Genomic DNA, 20,000 nt, shown 5'->3' with positions numbered 1-20,000 from the left:
GTCAGCCACAAGGATTACCACAAACAAAACTTCAGGTAAAAATACTTTTATTTTGTTGTAATATATGTGTGATTCTGATAGCACTACGATATCTTGGATTTTCTCGAAATTACGTGAAAGATATTAACGGTCACACAGTTTGTCCGGGCCCCTTGTGTCTCCCCAAACTTCCTGAACTTCAGAATTCAAGATGGCCGCCAAAAATTCCGGGGAGGATTATGCTTAACCCCATCCTCGGAGACCCAGGGGCAGCTAGTGGGGACGATAGAATGTTCGTGGTGAAAGTTTACTACAGGAACGTAGTAAACTTCACCACGGACATTCTATCGTCCCGTCTAGCTGCCCGTCCTTGTATAGGGCGAGGGCTACTGAAATTTAAATTGACCAATCAGAATTCAGCGAGCGGTAAAAACTGTGCTATCCGACGTCACATCAATCGTTTGCAATTAAAGGGTCAGAAAACCATTTAAAAGATATTGTGGCACTTTTTTGTCCACAAACTCCAGCGCCAAAACTGGGTTGCCAGCCATCGGCGATTCAAACATCAGCTATTGTGCTTTGGCTGTTATTTGACCTTATTTGTGCTTTTCTAACTAATTTAACAGGACGAATTCAGTCTAGTATAAGTACTTTCGAATTAAGTGTAAGAAGACGTCAAAACTGTATTGATAATGTATTTATTTGTGTTAACGTAGCAAAATAATACTTTGATGGTGTCCTTTCGACAGGGTATATCGACAACAACGTCTTTTACACACAGAAATGCTCCGTTTCCTGCGAAAGGGCAAATGATTGACAGGATAGCACAGTTTTGACTGCCGCGCGCACTCGTGTTCCGTATGCACGGCTGGGTCTCCGAGGATGGCTAAGACCTTGACCGCTAAAATACGCCTGTACTGCAGGCTAATATTGACGCCAATTTTCTCGCCAATTTTTACAACAATATCGTTTGTCTGGTCCTCAGGGCCAAGCAGAATTCCTCTAACTTCAACACAGTCTCTTCCAGAAAATTGTTCCAAGACATGGAGGGAATCCTTCAGAATCTTCAGTTGGTTCGCAGAACTCCGAAGTGAGAAAAAATGAGGGAGAGAGGGAGAGTAGGAACTATGGCCTGGATATGTAAATTTCACAAAAGTTATTTTTAGATCGGAAGTCTGTTTCCCGAGACTTCCGTCACTATTACGGATGATGACGTCATATAAATTTATCTGGCATGTGTAATGGCTTTCGGAGTCGTATTCTCATTCATCCAACAAGCTCTTAGATTCACTATAAATTGTAGAATCTATTTCCAACTCCAGGATTTGGGCAAGATAAACCAATCGCCTTGCTTCTTAAACTCGTTTTCGTCAGCCCTAACCCTAACCCTAACCAAACCGCATATACACTCGGAACGCCATTTTAAATTATCTGACTTTGCTGTCGTCTCGGGCAACAGACTTCCGTTTTAGTGACATCTAAAAATAAGTTAACTGAAATTGACATCAATCCCAAGGGCTAGACTTGGAGACTCCCTTTCTGTCTCCTTAATTTTATCTTGTCCGAAACTCAGCCGTTCAGGCTTTTGATGTCATTTATAAGTGATAAGTGACCAGAGTGACCGCAAGTGACCAGATAGCTCAGTTGGTAAAACAGTGGTCTTGTGTTCCAGTCTCCTTTTTTCAGACCTGCTAAGCACATGCTGAATTCGCTGCTTAACTGCAATGATCCTCAACTCTCATGTCTTTTACCGACTACGAGCTCCACCGCCCTCCCCCCGATCCATCCGTGAGAAAGTTTCAATAACTGGAAGTTCAGAAATGTTATTTTTCGCAATTCGGTCTACCGATCTCGTCCCATTTCCTCGTGGAACGATAATATTGGGAATTTTTCGATCAAATAGATCCCTCCCTATTCTTTCGCGAAGTTTAATGGCAAATGGAACTGAAAATATCCAAGTTTTGCTATGTTTTGTGAAAACGGACTGCTTGCACCGAGAGTATGACAAAATTTACTGTCCCAGTTTGAATCTAAACAGAAAATTCCGAAATTTTGGGCCAAATGGATCGCATCTCATGTTGCTGGTGTTTCATGTTTTTATAGTTGGCGAGACGGGGAAAAGTTTAACTTCATTTTGATTTCTCTGCTGCGGAGTGACCTCAACCAACAAATGCAAATTTTCGATGTTCTTGGCTTTGCTGGCTTTTTACCATAATGCATCGCGCTTTCGACCACTGGACCAGAATGCACTGCGCAGCGACCAGAGTGCATTGCTCTATATAATAATAATTCAGGGCTTTCCTTTAATTCCGGAAGCCGGACGTCTCGTCCGGTGGTTTGCCATTCCATGTCCGGTACTTTGATACCAATATTTTAGAGGTTTGTTTCATTTTTTTATTATTATATATATTTTTACTTACTTTTTGAAGAGAATTTGAGTGCACTCCAGCCTGGAAAACTGATTCCTGGGTTCCAGAAACTGACTGGAAACAGCGTTTCTGAGTGTTTTGTTTTAAAAGTTTCCCAGGGGGCATGCCCCCAGTCCCCTTACCCCCCTCCCCCCTAGTTAGCTTGCGCTTTCGGCGCTTGCAAGGCGCCTTGCGCCAAAAATATCGCGTCCAGTGCTTTCAGAAATATGTCCGCTACTTTACAAAACTGTCGAAAACCCATATCAGATACATTATCCCTCCTGAAATAAACCAGGAAATCATTTTGTTAATGATCAATTCCAAAATGATGCATTTTGAATAGTTTGTTTTTTGGGGAGGTAAATAGAAGGTGCTTAAAACTTACGCGATGAATTCAAATCATCCCTCGCTTCTAATTGCATTCTTTTAACCTTAAACTCTTCGTTCTACGACGCACATAGAAACAATATTCACAGGAATTTGATATCCTTGGGCTACAAAAGTAGATAGAGAAAACTCACTAATTCTTCTTTGCACTTCTCGTTCTTTTCTACAGTTTTACATTGGCGGTGCAAGAAGACTAATAAGGCGTTTCACTCCATTCCCGGCAGGTATGGTTCTGTTTCCATAGAAAATAAACAAATACGATTGGTTTACTTTACCAGACTCACCATGACGACATTTACAGCCTTTGTAAATTGTTATTATCGGCTAATGCATTGTTGAAAGGTAGGTGGAAAGATAAAAAGAAAAACAAATGAAACCAAAAGGAAAAGTGGACGGGGGATGGAACATGCATTTAGGATAAATGTCACTATTGGTTGCCTCGAATCCCTTTTCGACGCATGACTGAAGAAATTACCCCTCTTCGTCCAATATTTAGTCGATTATTGAATATTCGTCGCTAGTTTTCAAAGGAAGAAATTATGCGCAGTGGTAGGACTGATAGAAGAAAATCATTTGTAATTGGCCTGGTCTCTTTTATAACTGGCTATATGTTCACTCGTATTCTTTGTTCAGTTAACAACCCAGCCATTGAAAGAAGAGGAAAGTGCGAACGAGAACAAGCTGAGAAACAACTGGACATTGAGCTAACAGACAAAGACAGCGCAGCAACTGAAAAGCAGTCCAGTGCAGATGGGCCTCCAACATTGCCTCCATATCCGCTATTGTTCAAGGGAGAAGCCGCATTTGTTAGTCCTTCAAATTACAGGGAAAATGCCTTTTTGTTTATCATTGTCACTTCGTCTGCTAAAAACTTTGAGGCGCGTAAAGCCATAAGGTCATCTTGGGGATATCATGCTGCCAACTCGTCTTTTCAAGTGATTTTCGTAGTTGGCTTCGACGAAGTCAACGACAAACGAGTCGATAAAGAAGCTGGCTCGTACGGCGACATGTTGTGCGGTAGCTTTTTGGACACTTACTTACAGAATGAGAGGCACACACTAAAAACTCTTTTGGGGATGAAGTGGGCTATCTCGGCTGGAAACCCAGAGTATATTTTAAAAGTAAACTCGGAATCATTTGTTAACGTTTACGGAACGATTAAATGGTTGCAGTCTCTGAGATATGATAAAAACATGGATATACTTAAGGATTTATATGCCGGCCATTGCCATAATGGCGTTGCAGTTGTTAGAAACCCTCAGAGCCCATTTTTCGTTCCTGAAGATCAATGGTCGGATGTTTCCTTTCCAGTTTACAGTTCAGGAGTAGGAATTGTACTGTCAAGAGATGTTACTGAAAAAATGGTGCGACTTGCGCCACAGGTAAATGTTAATTAAGGCGGTTGACAAGTAAAATAGTGATTTTTGTCAATTCATTTGGCCACTGATTCGACGTTGGATTTTAACGATTGGTGATTGGCCTAAAATTCAGCTAATCAGTGGTGAACACAAAACCAATTGTGACTTGCACGTTTTCGCGCGCCTAGCGCCAATTACTATGGTATCTATTATGCGTTGTGATTGGCTCGTTTCATTGTACGCATCTGTTGTCTGCATCCGTTTTCCCGCGCTTAGTGCAAGTTGCCATGGTATCTATCGCTCATCAGCATCTTTTGTGATTTAAATAGGCTTTGATTTAATTTCATTGATTTACGGCGGTTTACTTAATTCCCTCATATGCCCAAGGAAAAAAAGGAGGCTCTGTTTCAGAAAACAACACCAACATGAAACTGTTTAATTAAATCGACAGTTGTCCAGAACGGCCATGGAATGAGAGCACGAGTGCACGATTCATCATCTTTTCAGGGAAAGGATGATGAATAATTTGAACTGGGAAAGGGAACAGAGACAAAATATCTTGGGGAAAACTTTTGGAAGTAATTTCGGGAACAAGGAAACCCCCTCCTTCCTGGGAGGTCCTCAAGGATATTCTCCTCACAAGCCTTCGTTGCTTGCTCGCGAAAACAAAAATATACTAAATGAAGGAGTAGTTTCTAAAGAAACTGTGGTGCTGCGTCGGTGGGGAAGTAATATACAAAAATTTGGTTTTATCAACGGAGTTGATAATGTAAATTGGCCACCGTGCAGAGATTCTAAAAGCTAAAAATAAAAAATAACATTTCGAACTTTTAGAATCTCTGCACAGTGGCCAATTTACATTATCAACTCCGTTGATAAAACCAAATTTTTGTATACAAAAATATACTGTTTGGCTCTGAGTCAAAACCGTGTTTTTACACAAAAGACGAAGCTCAGACGCCGGCGTGAGCGCAGACTTACAGAAAAACAAATGCGAATGCAAATAAATGTGATTTTGTCCTTTGCAGATAAAAATGGTCCACATCGATGACGTATTCCTGGGGGTTATGGCGCAGAACCTAAGCATTAAATGCCTGGATTTTAGTAACCGTTTCGACACCGCGTATACCACCATGCTCACCGAGTGCGACGATTTAAACTTTTGTGTCCTCGGTGGCGTTCCTGCAAAGGATATGTTTTATCTCAATCAAAATGTGGACAATTTAAGAGATATTTGCATACGGCCATCTGAAGAAAAATAACCTGCGGGCCTTTTTCATGTGTACTCTGCACGGACTAAGCATTTTCGCGGTCATTTTTTTTTTGCGTGAGAATACAATTTCGAATCAACAATTTTTTAGAAACGGATTTTACTATAAAAGCTAACGCCAAAAAACAACAACGATGTTTCGACCGTCATTTTCAAGTTGAAGGATAAAATGTCTGCTTATATAATCAATTGTAAGAATGCTAATGAAGGACTGACCAAAAACTCTAAAATATTTACATGGAAACGGTACGATCAAAAATAGGCACGCATTGCGTACATGTGGTAGTGCGGTAACACAGCGCTTTATTCGATAATTGTCAACTGAGCTGCGTTTTGTTTTCCAGGAGATTCAAGTTGTTATTGCGTGATATGTTGCTCTAAAAGTACATAATATTGTTTTTTGTACCGTATGTCAATGCAGGGCCGTTTAAGGACGTTCGCGCTAATTGTTTGTGCGCAACGTTACTGCGCAAGTAACGCGACTGTAATATGTCACGCATTACTTCGAGCATTAGTGAAGTTGAGGTTTTAAAACCTTTGCAAAAACCGTGGACGATAAGTCTTCCACAGCGTTGGATCAGAGAAGATCGTGATCAGTCAAAATAGATTTTTAATATTTATGAAAGTCAAGTAGACTACTGCACGACTGATATTCGCGAGGTTTTATCAGTCGTGCACTAGTCTACTTGACTTTCATACAAATTTTTCAAGCATCAGTTAAAATAACATGGCGACAACAACGCCGAGGAAAAAATTCCAGGCCGGCAAAAGAATGGCACATTTATTTCCGAATCATCATGAAACTTCAAAGAGAAGTGAGCGGGAGGATGGAAAAGCTCTGGAAAAGGCGGCTGATCGAGTAGACAAGTGGCTGAAAGTTTGGAAAACTCGAGGACGAACCGTTGCGTAAATTTAATGGGGCTGTTTCTTTTTAATGTTTTTATTACCCTACGAACTTAAGTTCAAAGTGAATGCATGTTTTTAAAGTTCTTTTCCTTTAGTTTCGTAAAAAATTGAGCAGCATTTTTGTCCTCGTCCGCTTGAATAGTGCGGACCTGCGTGGAAACAATCAGCGATTGAATTTCACAAAAAAACACACTCCAGAGGATGAGCATGACGGCAATGAAGAGATATTATACAAAAGACCAACCAAATGAAGATGACCCCTGCTTAAGACTTCGTTGCTATGCTCGAGAAAGGTTTTTTTTTTCGGTAAAAACCTTTCCTCTCTTCAACGATCGATCCTCTCTTGGGTTCCAGTCCTTGCCCGACAGGTCACGCAAAAGCGTGACAAACGAACTTTTCCAAGAGCTTTGCAAAATCACATCGATTTTACTCGTTCAGATCATCGGTGACCCCTATTTTTTTAATCATGAATCACTTACTTTACTTACTATCTACAAAATATGATAAAATGAAAAAATTCTCACCGTAAGAAGTTATCTTTTTTTAACATTTTCTTTCCTCGTGCCATCGAATTCTGGCAGTGGTTGCAAGGGATAGAGCTTACGAAAACGCTCGTCGAGGATGAACTCTACTGTTTACCACATCCCTAGTGGCATACAATTATCTAAAAATCTCACTCCTAAAAACCTATGCACGGAAACTTTCACTCCAACAGTTTATTTTTATGATTTTCGATGGATGAGCAGATGAGCCTACATCTCGCTATTATGACCGATTTCTCGAAATTAAGGCATTTTTCCACTGCCATTTTCTCCGAAACAAAGTCGGTGACCCCCATTTTTTTTTTTCATTTTTGGAGTAAGTACTTTATGACCTAACTCTAGGCGAGAAATGAAGAAAATCTCACCGTAGGAAGATTTTGGCGCGAACGTCCTTAAGATGTCTTAGCCTTCTTTATACGAAACGAATATTGATGAAAAAGTAAATGAATATTGATAAACACTTTTTAGGAAGAACAGAAGGAAGTTTTCAGGAAGTGTGTTGATCGAGAATAAAATTTTTTGTCATCAGCAGGAAGATTTGCGAAATGAAAACAACATAAATTTTGAACCGTGAAGATAAAAAGTTACCATCAGCGAAAAACATCTTGGGAGATTTTTGCTACGTTCAAGAACGTTGTACTTTTGGCTGCACAAGTAAATCGCAAAATCGAAAGTGTCGTCAAATTCAGCGGGCGCAGGGACAGTGTTTGGACTTACAACATCGTTCCGAGGAACATTAAACGCTCAGCGAATTTGAAATCAAACTAAAGCGCCATCTTAAACAATGAATGCCTCCGATACATGCTCAACCTTTTATAATTTAATAGATCGTCTGGTTTAATGTTTTAATGTCTCTGTTTTTGTCTTGTGCCAGAGCTCCAATTAAACTAGCTCTGCTAAATTGGATCCCCCTGGATAAATATTGAATTAAATAAAAATAAATAAAGAAAAGTTTACCAGCTCTGTTGTATAGATATCTGTGCCAGCCAAGTTTTATTGTATATTGTTTTCGGACAAGTTGTCTAGAAACTCGCAGTTTTATCAACCTCGTTCCTAGGGTGAATGCCTCCGATACATGCTCAACCTTTTATAATTTAATAGATCGTCTAGTTTAATGTTTTAATGTTTTGATCGAGCGTCGAGGGTTTAGGGTTTGTGTCGAGGGTCGAGGGTAACATGTCGAGAGTGAGGGTTTCATGTACCCCTTCTTTCACTACCCCTTCTTTCATGTCGAGGGTTCCAAAAAATATAATAATGATAACAATTAAAAGAAAGAAAAATTAATTAGACCTCTCACTTTGTACCGCCTTCTTTCGCGGAAATGCTGACCAGGATTCGCGCAATCTATCAGATTTCTTGCACCCTTTCGGCGAAATCACCTTGCCTGTCGTGCAGTCTATGCCTGTCGGATTACATTTCTTGGTGTTTTGTGATTTTCGGACGAACTAATCGTATTCCTATTAGCTTACATCTAGAAGCGATATTTCGGAATCTCTCGAAATGTCTTCGTCTGAAAATTCCCCTGAACCCGACACTAGTAGTGGCGCACGTGCTTTTCATTCTACACTGGTGGGAGAGCTGCAAAACAGAGGTCAACCAGATTTCTGACATGCGACTCTCCTCCCCATTCTGCTCGAGGCTTCGCTGCCAAAACTTTATTCCGTGCACCCAAAATACCGCCACAAAACTTTATTCCGCCCTCCTACAATACCGCCAGCCACGCAGGCTAGACAAAATGGGCGTCTATGAAACAATTTTCAATGGTTTAAGTTGTTTTAGTGCTTGCCAAGATAGTGGCTTTCTTGACTTCAAATTTAAGTGCTCTGAGTTTCATGTCTGTTGATAAAAATACAAATATTTATTTTGTTCTTTTTGGTGTTTTTGGGCTATCAGTGATACATTTTGCGGGTTTTAACAACAGAGCCGATTAACACTACAAACAGTAAACAGGAAACCAGTGCGGGGACCGCAAATCGGAAAGCGGCGAATGTATCAAGTGGAATCCAAAATGGATTTCTTGGAGAAAAAAGAGAGGAATACGGAGTGGTTATAGTTACTCCGTCGGAGTGTATTTACGGTTAGTAGGTTACCACTGACGAATATTTTGGAGCTTCAAACCGGAGCACATCGACAAACCCGGCAGTGTTGCCTGATTTCAAATACACCTAAATCAGCAGTGAATACTCCCATAAAAGCTCTGTAACAGTTGGCTGATCTCCACGGTAAAACGAATAACAAATGGGAAAAAAATACGGTAAAGTGTTTATCACATTTTTTTCAAAATTTCTCATTCGTTTTGTCGTTGGACTCAGCTTGCTGTTTGTATCACGACACCTGCAGATTGATGACAAATTCATGTCATCTTCGTACAAAAATCTTAATCTTCTCAGTTTGATTTTTACCGAAATTCATTACTTCAAGCCGTTTTAGTTCATACAGCATCCATCACGTTTACTAGAACGTTATCTGGGCTGAAGTGTTTCCATCAACTGATGAAGTGGAGCCCGACTTTAGGAAAGGATCTCAAGAAGTTCATTGTTCCGCAGTGAGCAAAAGAATGCTGTTTGACCGAAGTTTCAATTCAATTCACCGAAAATTTACAGCGGGAATAGATTTTGTTGTTTCGAATTACTGTACGTGATCAAACTATAAACCGTCGTGGGATCGTGTTACGCGTCTCTTGCCTCATAATGAAAGGTCAACTTGTGGTAAGCCTACGGCTGTATGCGGCTATCGTCTTGCGGAAAGGATTTCAAGAGACGCGTATACATGATAGCATGACGGTTTTTTGGTTGATCACGAAATTTGCGCCATAAATTTTCGGTGAACTTGACCCTGTGGTAGTTCGTACTCATTGCGAGCCTAGTGGTTTCTTCCTTCAAGAGGTCAAGGGATATGGCAACAAGGCTTGGCTGCTGAGGTTTTCACAACAACGATCGACTTGTTCCTCTGTGTGAAACCATTACAGTCGGTAGCTTTCGTCGAGTTTTGCTGTTCTCATTTTGGATTCTGCTCAGAATGACTCGTAAGTATCTCTTAAAATTGCATAAGAAGTTTTGCGCGGTTGAAAGAAATCCCTTTGAGTAAAGTACAGACGAAACTGGATCTATAAGCTTACGTACCCTAAGAGTTCCACGATCACACGATCGAACGAAGCTGTTAGATTGTAAGATTTTGTAGTTTATGCTGAATGTCGTTTTGATAAAGTAGGATGTTGATGACAAAAAGTGCCTTTGTCGTCGCTTAGCCAGCGCTCACAATTTATTATCAAACTGGTTGAATGCTCAGACACTTTTCGGAGGGACAGGAAGGACTTAACTCAATAGTTTAAATAATTAATGGTCACTTAAAAGCCATGTAGTTTGTTCGTAAGTGTTTCTGTTTGTTAGCTTCATAATGTGTTGTCGCACATACTTCCCTTGGGTTTTAAATCTTCCATTGGAAGATTATTGATTATTGAAATTCATGAAATGATCATTCATTGAAATCAATTTTGCCTCATGGAAGCATAATCAATAATGAGTCGTTCTGTCCCAGAGTCGATCCACGCCACAGTATTCTGACGACCTTTATATGATAACTAACCAACCGTAACCCTAATCATCACTAAAATCCGTTTTTAGATCTAAACATTGAAATGATACTGTGTGAGCAGTTGGTTTCTCCTACGCTTCCCGAGAGAGAAACCAGTGAAAGCAACTGTTTGATTTTCCATCGAGCATGTGCAAAGTACGTCACACCCCATGTGATGTATTTGACATCACTTTGTTTTATTTCGTGGGAAATCCCTACACAGCAGGCTCCCCCAAATGCAGCAGTTACCGTGAACTTGTGCGCAACCACCACAACAAGTTTACGAACTTGTTCTACTAACTCGTTCTACTGTTTCAAATTTAATTCATTCATCCTTGGCACTGGTCAGCAGCTCACTCAAAGAAACTTAACAGTTGCTTGCAGTGGTTTCTCTCTCAGAAAGCGTAAGAGAAACCAACTGCTTCCAGGGTATTGAAATGAGTGCTTAGAGTTAATCATTAAAATTAGTACTTAGACACACTAATACATGGGGCAGATCGACTCTGGGGCGGAACGACAGGTTTTCAAGAATCGCACTGCTGTTGTTTGATGAGATTGATGGTTGGCAGTTGGTCTTCTTCTTCAAAATCAGATCTCAAAAAAAAAAGTCCTGAAATTTCACCAGTTTTGAAGGCTCTAAATTTTACCAAAGCTGACCTTGGTTCCAGCAATCGTCACTAGTCTGTTTTTAATCATTTCTTATCTTTGCTTGCTGTTTTGAAGAGGTATTTTAAGTACAGTCAACTCTCTCTTAACGGTCACCTCTGTAAGCTGGACACCTCTCTAAGACAGACAGCTGAGGCTGGTCCCGATGGTGTCCGTCTTAGAGAGGGTTGACTCTGTAACATATCATAATTTTATAATTCTCCCAGTATTGTTTTAAAAAGTATTAAACATTTTTAAAAACAATCTTAGAGATATGCAAAGCATCTGTTTACTGATTTTGATTGCAATCAATGCCTTTAACAACAGTTTTAATTGTTACGTAAACAAGTATCTACAATTGCACTTAACCCTATTTTTGGGTTTAGGAATGTGGACTGTGGACTTCGGACGACAGAATTGAAACTAGATATTGACCAAGATATTTAACATTAAAAAACTCATTGTGAACTTTAATGAAGTTGGCTAAAAATCCTTCAAACAAAGTGTAGGCTACCTGTAACCTTTTGTTGTTATTAATATTAATTTTGGTGTTCACTCTTGATCAGGGATGTAGATAGAACCTGGCAGCCGGAAAAAGTCACTGGCTATTCCAGATAAATTTCCGGGGGATCAAGTAATTTGAGTTTTTGGGATTCGTCATCTATTTTATAATTTGTGAAAAAAGAAATGTACTACACACTCAAACTGTACCAGTTGACGGAGACTGGTTGTAGAAATGTCCCAAAGGTTGAGTCATTACAAGGGTATGTAAAATGTGACCCAAGATCTTGTGTGTTTGGTAAAAAGCTCATTGACCAGTGGTATTCTACCTCGTGTACGTCAAATAATGTAAACCCTGCAGTTCGTGTATTTCAACTGTGTCGTATAAGCTGAAATGTCCGTGAGAAATAGGAAGAAAAGTGATTCAGAGGTACTCGGTATAAAGAAATTCTTCAGTTCTGCCAAAGCTACTTCATCAAACTCTGGCGGAACAAGTGAAAATTCAAAGAAAGCGCTATTACTACGGCAGAATCGCATGAGACATCGAGAGCATGTGTACAAACAAAGTGACATTGTCTGAAAACATCATGGATGGCCTTGAATTTACCTCCTAAAATCAAGGAAAACGCACTTATGAGAATCTAAATTTCAAAATTTTCGGGGAAGTATGCCCCTGGACCTCACTGGAAGGGACATGCCAGAGGCATGTCCAACTGGGCCTTCCCCCTGTTAAGTGCATGTTACCGTCTTTACAAAATTTTAGCTACATCCCTGTTGATGCAAGTACAAGTATAAGCAACATACTCAGATTCATTAGCTTGTTGACTGTTGTTAATAATTATTATTCTGAAGCATCTTTTGTTCTCTCTAGAGGGACTAATAATATTATCGTCTACATGATATTACTGCACACATTACCCATGATTTCATGTGTGACAGCATCACTAGTGAAAAACCGATTTTACACCTGAGCCAACTGTATGATATTACCTCAAAGGACAGATTAACTATTAAAATAATCTCAATATACCATTAATTGTACTGATTTAATTTGTGATTTGTTGTAACTCATTAGGTGGAAATCAGCGTGAATTAGCTCGTGCAAAAAACCTTAAGAAGCAACAAGAGCAGGCAAAGAAAAAGGGAGGAGAAAGTGGTGTTGCACTTAAAGAAAGAAAAGAAAGGTTTGTCAAGTTAAAAGACATTTGAATAAAATACATTGTAGTGCGGTTTGTAGACCGGCAATTTGCCCTTTGCCCACCCTTTGCAATTATCTGGACAATTAAAGCAACTGTCTGAGATGCAAACCCATGACATCTATGATACTTGTGCAATGATCTACCTGCCGAGCAGTGAAGTCACTTAGTTGTGCTCCTGTGAAGGACTCAATGAATGACAGAAATATATAATGTTGTTTATGGATAAAAGAGAGAAGTGATCCATGCATTTATCTGGACAATTTAAGCAAACAACAAACAACCTGTGCTTTTTTATTGTAGTGAAACATGAATAGCCCTTCCATTGATTAACAAGATAGAAAGGCTTCCATCTGCATGTTTGTGACTTTTATTCTTAATCAGTATTTTACTCTTTTGTTTTGGTATTTAATTAGCTTAAGATCCTTTAAGATGCATTCTTTTATTTGGATCTTTGGAGCAATGATCCCCTCAAGATCCTAACAATCTTTATGAGAAGATTTAGCCACAAATCATTATAATAACATGTAGGATCTTATTTACACCAAGAAAATGCACATCCTGTTTCACACTTGAGCATATGGCTGTATCCACATTAATCACCACTCGTTTTTGCCTAAATTGGTATTTTTTTGTAAATAACATAAGTTGCTCATGTATGGGCAGTTAAACTTAATATTGTTATAACATTTACAGCAGCACAGAATATTACTATTATTATTAATATCTCACTGAAGATGCAGATTCTCCAAATGCTGATTACACGTCACTATGTTGGATTAAAAGAACAAAAAAATATAAGCCTGCTGAGTGCCCATATGGACAATTTACGTTGTAGAAGCAATATTCTAGCACTGAAAAGATCCTAAGGGAGTGGATCTTTTCAGCAACATATGTTTTCTGTAGCCATTTGACATGCAAAAAGTTGTACTAAGCCATATTGCTAGGATCTTCCGAGTGACACTATACATGTTGAATCTTGCTATTTACAATGTAAGATGAAGGAAGATCCAGTGCTACAATGTATGAGGATCCCAGCTCTATGCAAACTGTTTTCACTTGGGAGATCCACTCAAAGTCCAAACAACCAAAACGCAAACACGATGGCTACAAATTATGAAAAGATAATAACCCAAACTAAAATTTGTGTATGAAAAGTTAGCAAAAATTGTTTCATTCTTTAGTATCTTTTAGTGCAATGATCTTCTTCCCTCTATGCAAACAGCCGTTACCGGTACGTCTGCTGTCCCATGTCACCTACATTGTACTTTACTACAATATGTTGCAAGTGTCCTTTTTGTTATTTTTTGCTTGAAATGAGCCTGTTCCTTTCTTCATAAGGCTTTAATAATGAGAAGAATATTGTAGTAAGTACCAAGCTATTATGTGTATTTTTTGTAGAGATGCTGCCATGATGAGAGAAAAGCAAAAGAAAGCTGCGGAAAAGAAGGAGGCTGATGCAGCTACCAAAAAATAACAGCATACAAGGAAAAAAAATGTCAATTCCTGTATTTTTTACTTGCTCAGAAGTCTTCAATGTAAAGTCAATGTATTGTTTTGTTCTGGTCAAACAGAATCATAAACTGCAGTCTTTTGGCCATAAAAAAAAGCCATGGAAAAAGTGATCTGCGTAATGCAGATCTACGTGTATATTCGCACAAGTCTTTTGATCTAGTTAAAGGGAATCACAAACTGCAGTCTTGTGTGTCACAAAATGCATGGGAAAAGTGTTGATATGTTTAAGGCAGATCAACTTACTGTTTAGATATTGTTTTGTTGAAACATGCTAGTATGGCTTCTCTTCAATATGAAAAAAAATGTTAACAATAATAAGATTGTTATTAGGTAGTATTATTCATTAATACTTGTTGAATGTGGTGTATTCAAGATAGAACTGAGTGTTGTAATGCCACTCTATAAACAAGACGGTGACTGACTTTCTTCAGCTGTAGACAATAATAGGGAGCTTAAGATTTTACGACAGCCACTGCAACAACAACGGTGCAAAACAATAATATCATTGGTTGAAAGAGCATAAATAATCATGCTGCACATGCAGCACATATCCTTGCGGTACTCTGCAAAAGGACGACGTGAAATTACCAAATTAATTTTGAGGTTTTGATGACAACGTGAGCCTGCAACAGAGAATCTTTCATTCTCTATTTTCAGTCTGAAACTGCTTGTGCCACATATTATAGGATACTACGACCAAATTGTAAGAAGTGAACGAGATAGTATAACCGCGAAAGAATTAATAAAGCAACTTTAGTTATGTTTTGAGCTGACGTTTTCGTTGACCGTCGCTGTCATAGATCTTAAGGTCCCTAATGTTAGAAAGAGGGACCTGAGGGACTCAAGGTTCTGCTACTTGTATTGAAGATGTAACTCGCACTAAGCTCTTTCGGGTTTGAATCATTGGGTGGCTGGAGCTTTCTTTGGCAGGGTGTCCCCATTGAGGTTTAAGAAGGTTTTGTTCACTTGACTATTACTACTTTGTGTCACTTCCATAAGATCTGTTTCCCATGTCTTCCCTTGTTATCTGTTTCTTTGGGGACTCCGATTCAGAGTTGAAAATAAGTCGTGCCCAAAGAATTAACATCAAGGGTTACTTAAGAGTCGGTTTTTTCAGTGATAGTTTTCTGCTGAAATGTAACTGTAATAATTATAAGAGTTACTGGTACCTATTCATGGAAATTATGGCACTTTGAAATGAAAGTTCCATGGGCATTGTGCTATGTAACAGTCATTATTTGAATTTAAATAAATATAATTTATAGAAAGAATATGGTTACTATGGAACATGGCTTTTTTTGCTGCAATTGTATCCAATTATTGCCAAAACAGGTATTTAATTAAATCTACCCCTTGAAAAACGGAGCATTTCTATCTCCAAAGATGTGATATACACTGTATGCAGAGAGGGGGAAGGATTGTTGTGGAAAAAGTAGCATAGTACTAGATAAACAATCAGACCATTTGATGGTGAGTCGTGATTTTGCAAATGAAAGACTCTTGCTCTGCGAATTTGACATTTAGAGATCATAATTAACAAAATTAAACAAAATTACCTAAAATAGCGTGACCTAGCCCCTTTAATGATACCGGTAGGTTTAGCCATAGGAAGTGGGTTGTTTCAATATTGACTTGACCTTACCTGTGCACAGTTGTCCATCTGGCGTCGGTTGTTCCAAAGGTGGATAATGCTATCCACTGGATAAACATTAGCAAAACCAATTGAGTTATCCAGTGGATAGCACTATTCACCCTTTGAACAACTGGAGCCTGACTGTTACACTAAAGCCTTCATGGAGTGTTTTGTGCTAATGTTACCCTAGCTTGACTCTCTGAGGGACTTCTACCCCACACCCCAGTCCCTGAGAGAGCCTGCTTGTTACCCCGATATTTGTCTCGCATCCATTTTTGACGTCTAATTTACTCGAAAGTTTCACTCTTTAGGCCTGATTTTGCCTAAGAGCCTGAACACTTTAGTGTGTGGGATGGGCATAATTTTCAAAGTTCCACAATTTTTTTAACCATTAAAACCATCCAGTACTCCTGAACACACTTGCAAACTTTTTGGGTCGATTATTAAAACATAGTTTAGACAACGTTTAACAAAACCGCGTTCTAAGCCATTTTCAATATTGCCAACAATCATATCGAAGTATTGTGTGCTGCTGATGGTAACAAGAAGATTTGCATTCCAGGCCAGAGAGCAATTTCAGATTTGGAGGTCCACTGATTGTCTTAAACCGCGGCCTAAGTTAGATTTCGTTTAAATAACTGGCCCTTTATTTTCAGACGCTACAAGTTTATCTTTTTTGGTTGTAATTTCCCAACCCCGGCCCTCCTCAACTCAAAAATACATAGAAAGTGTCACGTCACGAAGCGATGCGCGAGCGACAGCAGCTGGTCACGCCATTCAGCGTGGTTCCAATCCCTCTCCAATTTCTGTTGGCTGCCATTTTGAACTACTGTGCGTCGTTGCTCTGTGCTATGCCTTCCATTCCTTGGAAACCATTTGGGTATAACAGTGTACTACCTCGACGATTTCCACGTAAACGGCGTGGAAATAAGCGGCAGCCAATCGTTCCTTTAAAAGAATGGAAAATAGTACGAGGGGATACGGTGAGACTTCCATAATTTTCCTTGGTTTGGAGAATGGAGTTGAAACTATACTTGTGGCATGCATTTAGAAGAGACAGGATTAGGAATCCTTTACCCAGTAGGGGTCGTAAAGGAAGGAAACATACTATTTTGTCGTTTTGGCCTGTTTGAAATAATTTAATACCTTCGCATCTCACGAGGCAGTGTTACCACAGATTGGACTGGACACGAAGTCGGTGAACGGGGAGTTTTGAAATCTCATTCTTTTCCTCTAATGATTCCAGGTGATGCTTCTCTCAGGAAAAGATAAAGGAAAGACTGGTAAAGTTTCTGAAGTCGTTCGAAGCAAGAACTGGGTGTTTGTGGAAGGACTCAACACTGTAAGTTCAGTGTATAGTAGTGGGTCGCTCCATTTTTATTTGCATAAAGAATGAGGGTCTGTCTTTTTGAATACAACCCATTGTTTCTTAAACTGTTCCTCATTGACAAGAAAAATAGTTTGGCAGTAGACAGATATTAAGTCTCAGTTCTAGGAGTCAATGGTTAAAGAAGCCATGAATATCAGCTGTTTGGAGGGTGGGGGTGGGGAGTGGGTGGGTGCAACTTCAAAAAAATTGGAACAACTCAAATTCACAGTATGAATTATCTTAAATATTGTAAAGAAAAATATCTCAGTATTTGAAGTTGTATAATATAGACAGCTGTTGGTTCACTGTTGTCTGGTTTGTTTGTTAAAATAACATTTGAGATTTCAGCAAGAACTGGGAGAAGTAAATTGGGACATTGGCAGCCACTTTTTGCAATTTTGGGTGCTGATTATCCTTGACAGACCAAAAATGACAGATGGCCAGCAGTCTAAATTGTAGTTTTGCTGTATAGCTTGGCCAGTTTGTTGTGGTTTATCACACATTAATATTAATAACAACAATAATATTGTTTAAATGTAAAAAATTGCGATGACGTACTGTGTTAAAAACATTTTAAGATTAAAAAGTTTGCTTAAAAACAACGGTAATTATCAAGGAAAAAATGTTTGTAAGTTACACTCTATTATACAAGTTTGAAGATTGACAATAGGTGATTAAAAAGGTATACCCTAAGAAAAGGAAAAAAAAATTAACAAAAAGGTTGGCACTTATGTAGTCCGTCCGGATATTATGTTAGTCATGTTGCCTACTCTGTAGCCATTAATTATTGAAATAATCAGATGGACTCCATACAGTAAGTGCCAAACTTTTTAATTTTTGAAACTTTTTTTCTTTTTCTTACTTTACAACTTTTTAAATCCCCTGTTGTTCTTATTAGGTTTTTTAGACTGTCACTTACAAACATGTTTTGACTTGATTATGACGTTTAGCTAATGTCGAAATGCCGACTTCTTTTATTAAACTGTTTAGTCTTAAAATGTTTAAAAGAAAATTTTAATGCATTTTTGTATAGTTAAATAATTGAATAAATATGGGTTATTGACCAAGCGTGAGGTCAAGATGGCTGGATATTGGCCAAGTTCTTTTTTTGCGTGTTTATGGACCAAGATGAAGTCGAGGTCCATAAACACGCAAAAAAATGAACAAGGCCAATATCCAGCCATATTGACCGAACAAGCTTGGTCAATAAAGGATTTATTATATGACTTAAAACACCAAAAAATGATCTTTGATCTTGCGGGACCAAGATAGCTCCATCTTGCCTGCTCGGGTAGCCAATCACAGCACGCAATTTGGTTCATCTTGCCTGCTCACGGAGCTAGTCATATAATAAGAATCATTATTGTTGTTATTGTCGATCACCATACCACATTCATATGTTGGATATGTAACTCAGCAGCTGTGAATTAGTCCTCACTGATTTATACTATGCTTACGTAATAATCACATGTCAATCACACCATCAATCTATTACTTATCAAACTTTGGTGGAGACTCATCTACCTGTTTTGAACTTTTAGCATTATCGTTATATCAAGCCTTCTGGTGATTTTAAAGGGGCTCTGGTACCCAGTGAGGCTCCAGTCCAAGTGTCAGAAGTGTCGCTCTTGGATCCATCCGATGGGTGAGTGTCATTTGCATTTTGAACCTTTGGAAATGGTGAATTTGAGACATTCACTGTAATGGAGTGTTTTGGTTAACCCATTGACTCCCAGGGGTTCCCCATTGACGAGTAAAATCGTCTGGCGTTAGACAGAGTAAAATACTACATGTAAGTCTGGCCGGTTTGAGCCGGTTTGGGTGTTAAAGGGTTAATACATGTATTATGGCAAACAGCCATATCATTTCATTGAAATTAAACTGTTAAAAGTGAAGTGTCATTCTTAATAATATTGATATCTATAAGGTACCTCTCCTTGCAGACAAGGCCGTTTTGGTCTACAAATGATGGGCTTCTAAAGAAACTGCAGTACTGTGTTGGTTGGAAGTGAAACTAGGAAAATTTGGCCTTGTCGATTGAGTTCATTAAGGTAAAGTAAACACTGGGAGAAAGATTTGTGAGCTAACGTTTCAAAGGTTAGTCTTTCATCAGAATTCATTTGAGCACTTTGGTCAGGGGGAGCAATTTGTCAGAGTGAGCCCATCTGACTCACAAATGCCAGCTCACAAGTCTTATGGTGTTAGTTTACCTTAAAAACTCGTTTGACTTTTATTGTGGTCTTCAGCTTAGCTGCAACACTTGTTGTACTAGTTTTTTTTTTTTTCAACCTTTTCAGCATGTTAGATGTTAAATTAATCACTCATTAAAAAAATTAAGCCTTTGACATCCAAACGGGCCTAAACCGGCCAGACTTAGTATTTTACTGTCTAACGCCAGACGATTTTACTCGTCAATGGGGAACCCCTGGGAGTCAATGGGTTTAAGTCGTAAAATCACTTAACTATTCGTCAAAGTTATGACCAATCAGCAGGTACTATTTGAGTCACATAAACTTCTCTGTAAACCCCAATGCAAATCAACAGGGGTTGATGAATTATTAAACAGCAGAATTAACTTTTAATACAAGCTCCTGATAGGGCACCATTAAGTCCATGTACAAGCTGCACCTTTTCTCAAAATTCAAATCAAAAATCGGGAGTGCGACTTATCTATGGAAACATCTGAGGCTGGAGTTTTCTAAAGCCTACAATTAATGT

The 20,000-nt window shown here is 38.9% G+C and overlaps 2 protein-coding genes across 2 annotated transcripts in view; both read left to right on the top strand.

Moving 5' to 3' along the window:
• Window positions 1-218: 218 nt before the first annotated feature.
• Window positions 219-8,402, top strand: LOC138038242 (beta-1,3-galactosyltransferase 1-like). Its single transcript, XM_068884050.1, has 4 exons — window positions 219-299; window positions 2,944-2,998; window positions 3,408-4,156; window positions 5,161-8,402. Exons 1-4 carry the CDS (start codon window positions 219-221, stop codon window positions 5,392-5,394), a joined length of 1,119 nt encoding a protein of 372 aa, XP_068740151.1. The 3' UTR covers window positions 5,395-8,402.
• Window positions 8,403-16,703: 8,301 nt separating this feature from the next.
• The window catches only part of LOC138038755 (large ribosomal subunit protein uL24m-like), a 10,024-nt gene continuing 6,727 nt past the window's right edge, over window positions 16,704-20,000 (top strand). The window contains exons 1-3 of the mRNA XM_068884797.1: window positions 16,704-16,896; window positions 17,160-17,255; window positions 18,824-18,927. Coding sequence (XP_068740898.1) covers window positions 16,765-16,896; window positions 17,160-17,255; window positions 18,824-18,927 — 332 coding nt within the window. The 5' untranslated portion in view covers window positions 16,704-16,764. The remainder of the gene's footprint in view (window positions 16,897-17,159; window positions 17,256-18,823; window positions 18,928-20,000) is intronic.

The sequence above is a fragment of the Montipora capricornis genome, chromosome 2 (assembly GCF_036669925.1).
Source record: "Montipora capricornis isolate CH-2021 chromosome 2, ASM3666992v2, whole genome shotgun sequence".
Lineage (NCBI taxonomy): Eukaryota > Metazoa > Cnidaria > Anthozoa > Scleractinia > Acroporidae > Montipora > Montipora capricornis.
This window is presented reverse-complemented; position numbering and strand designations above follow the sequence as displayed.

Bases quoted from the DNA above. Each gene is read 5' to 3' on its own strand.
- LOC138038242 (XM_068884050.1), top strand. From the start codon at position 219: ATGCTTAACCCCATCCTCGGAGACCCAGGGGCAGCTAGTGGGGACGAT. The intron at 300-2,943 runs GTAGTAAACTTC...TCTTTTCTACAG, and splicing joins TGAAAGTTTACTACAGGAAC to TTTTACATTGGCGGTGCAAG. The intron at 2,999-3,407 runs GTATGGTTCTGT...TTCTTTGTTCAG, and splicing joins TTTCACTCCATTCCCGGCAG to TTAACAACCCAGCCATTGAA.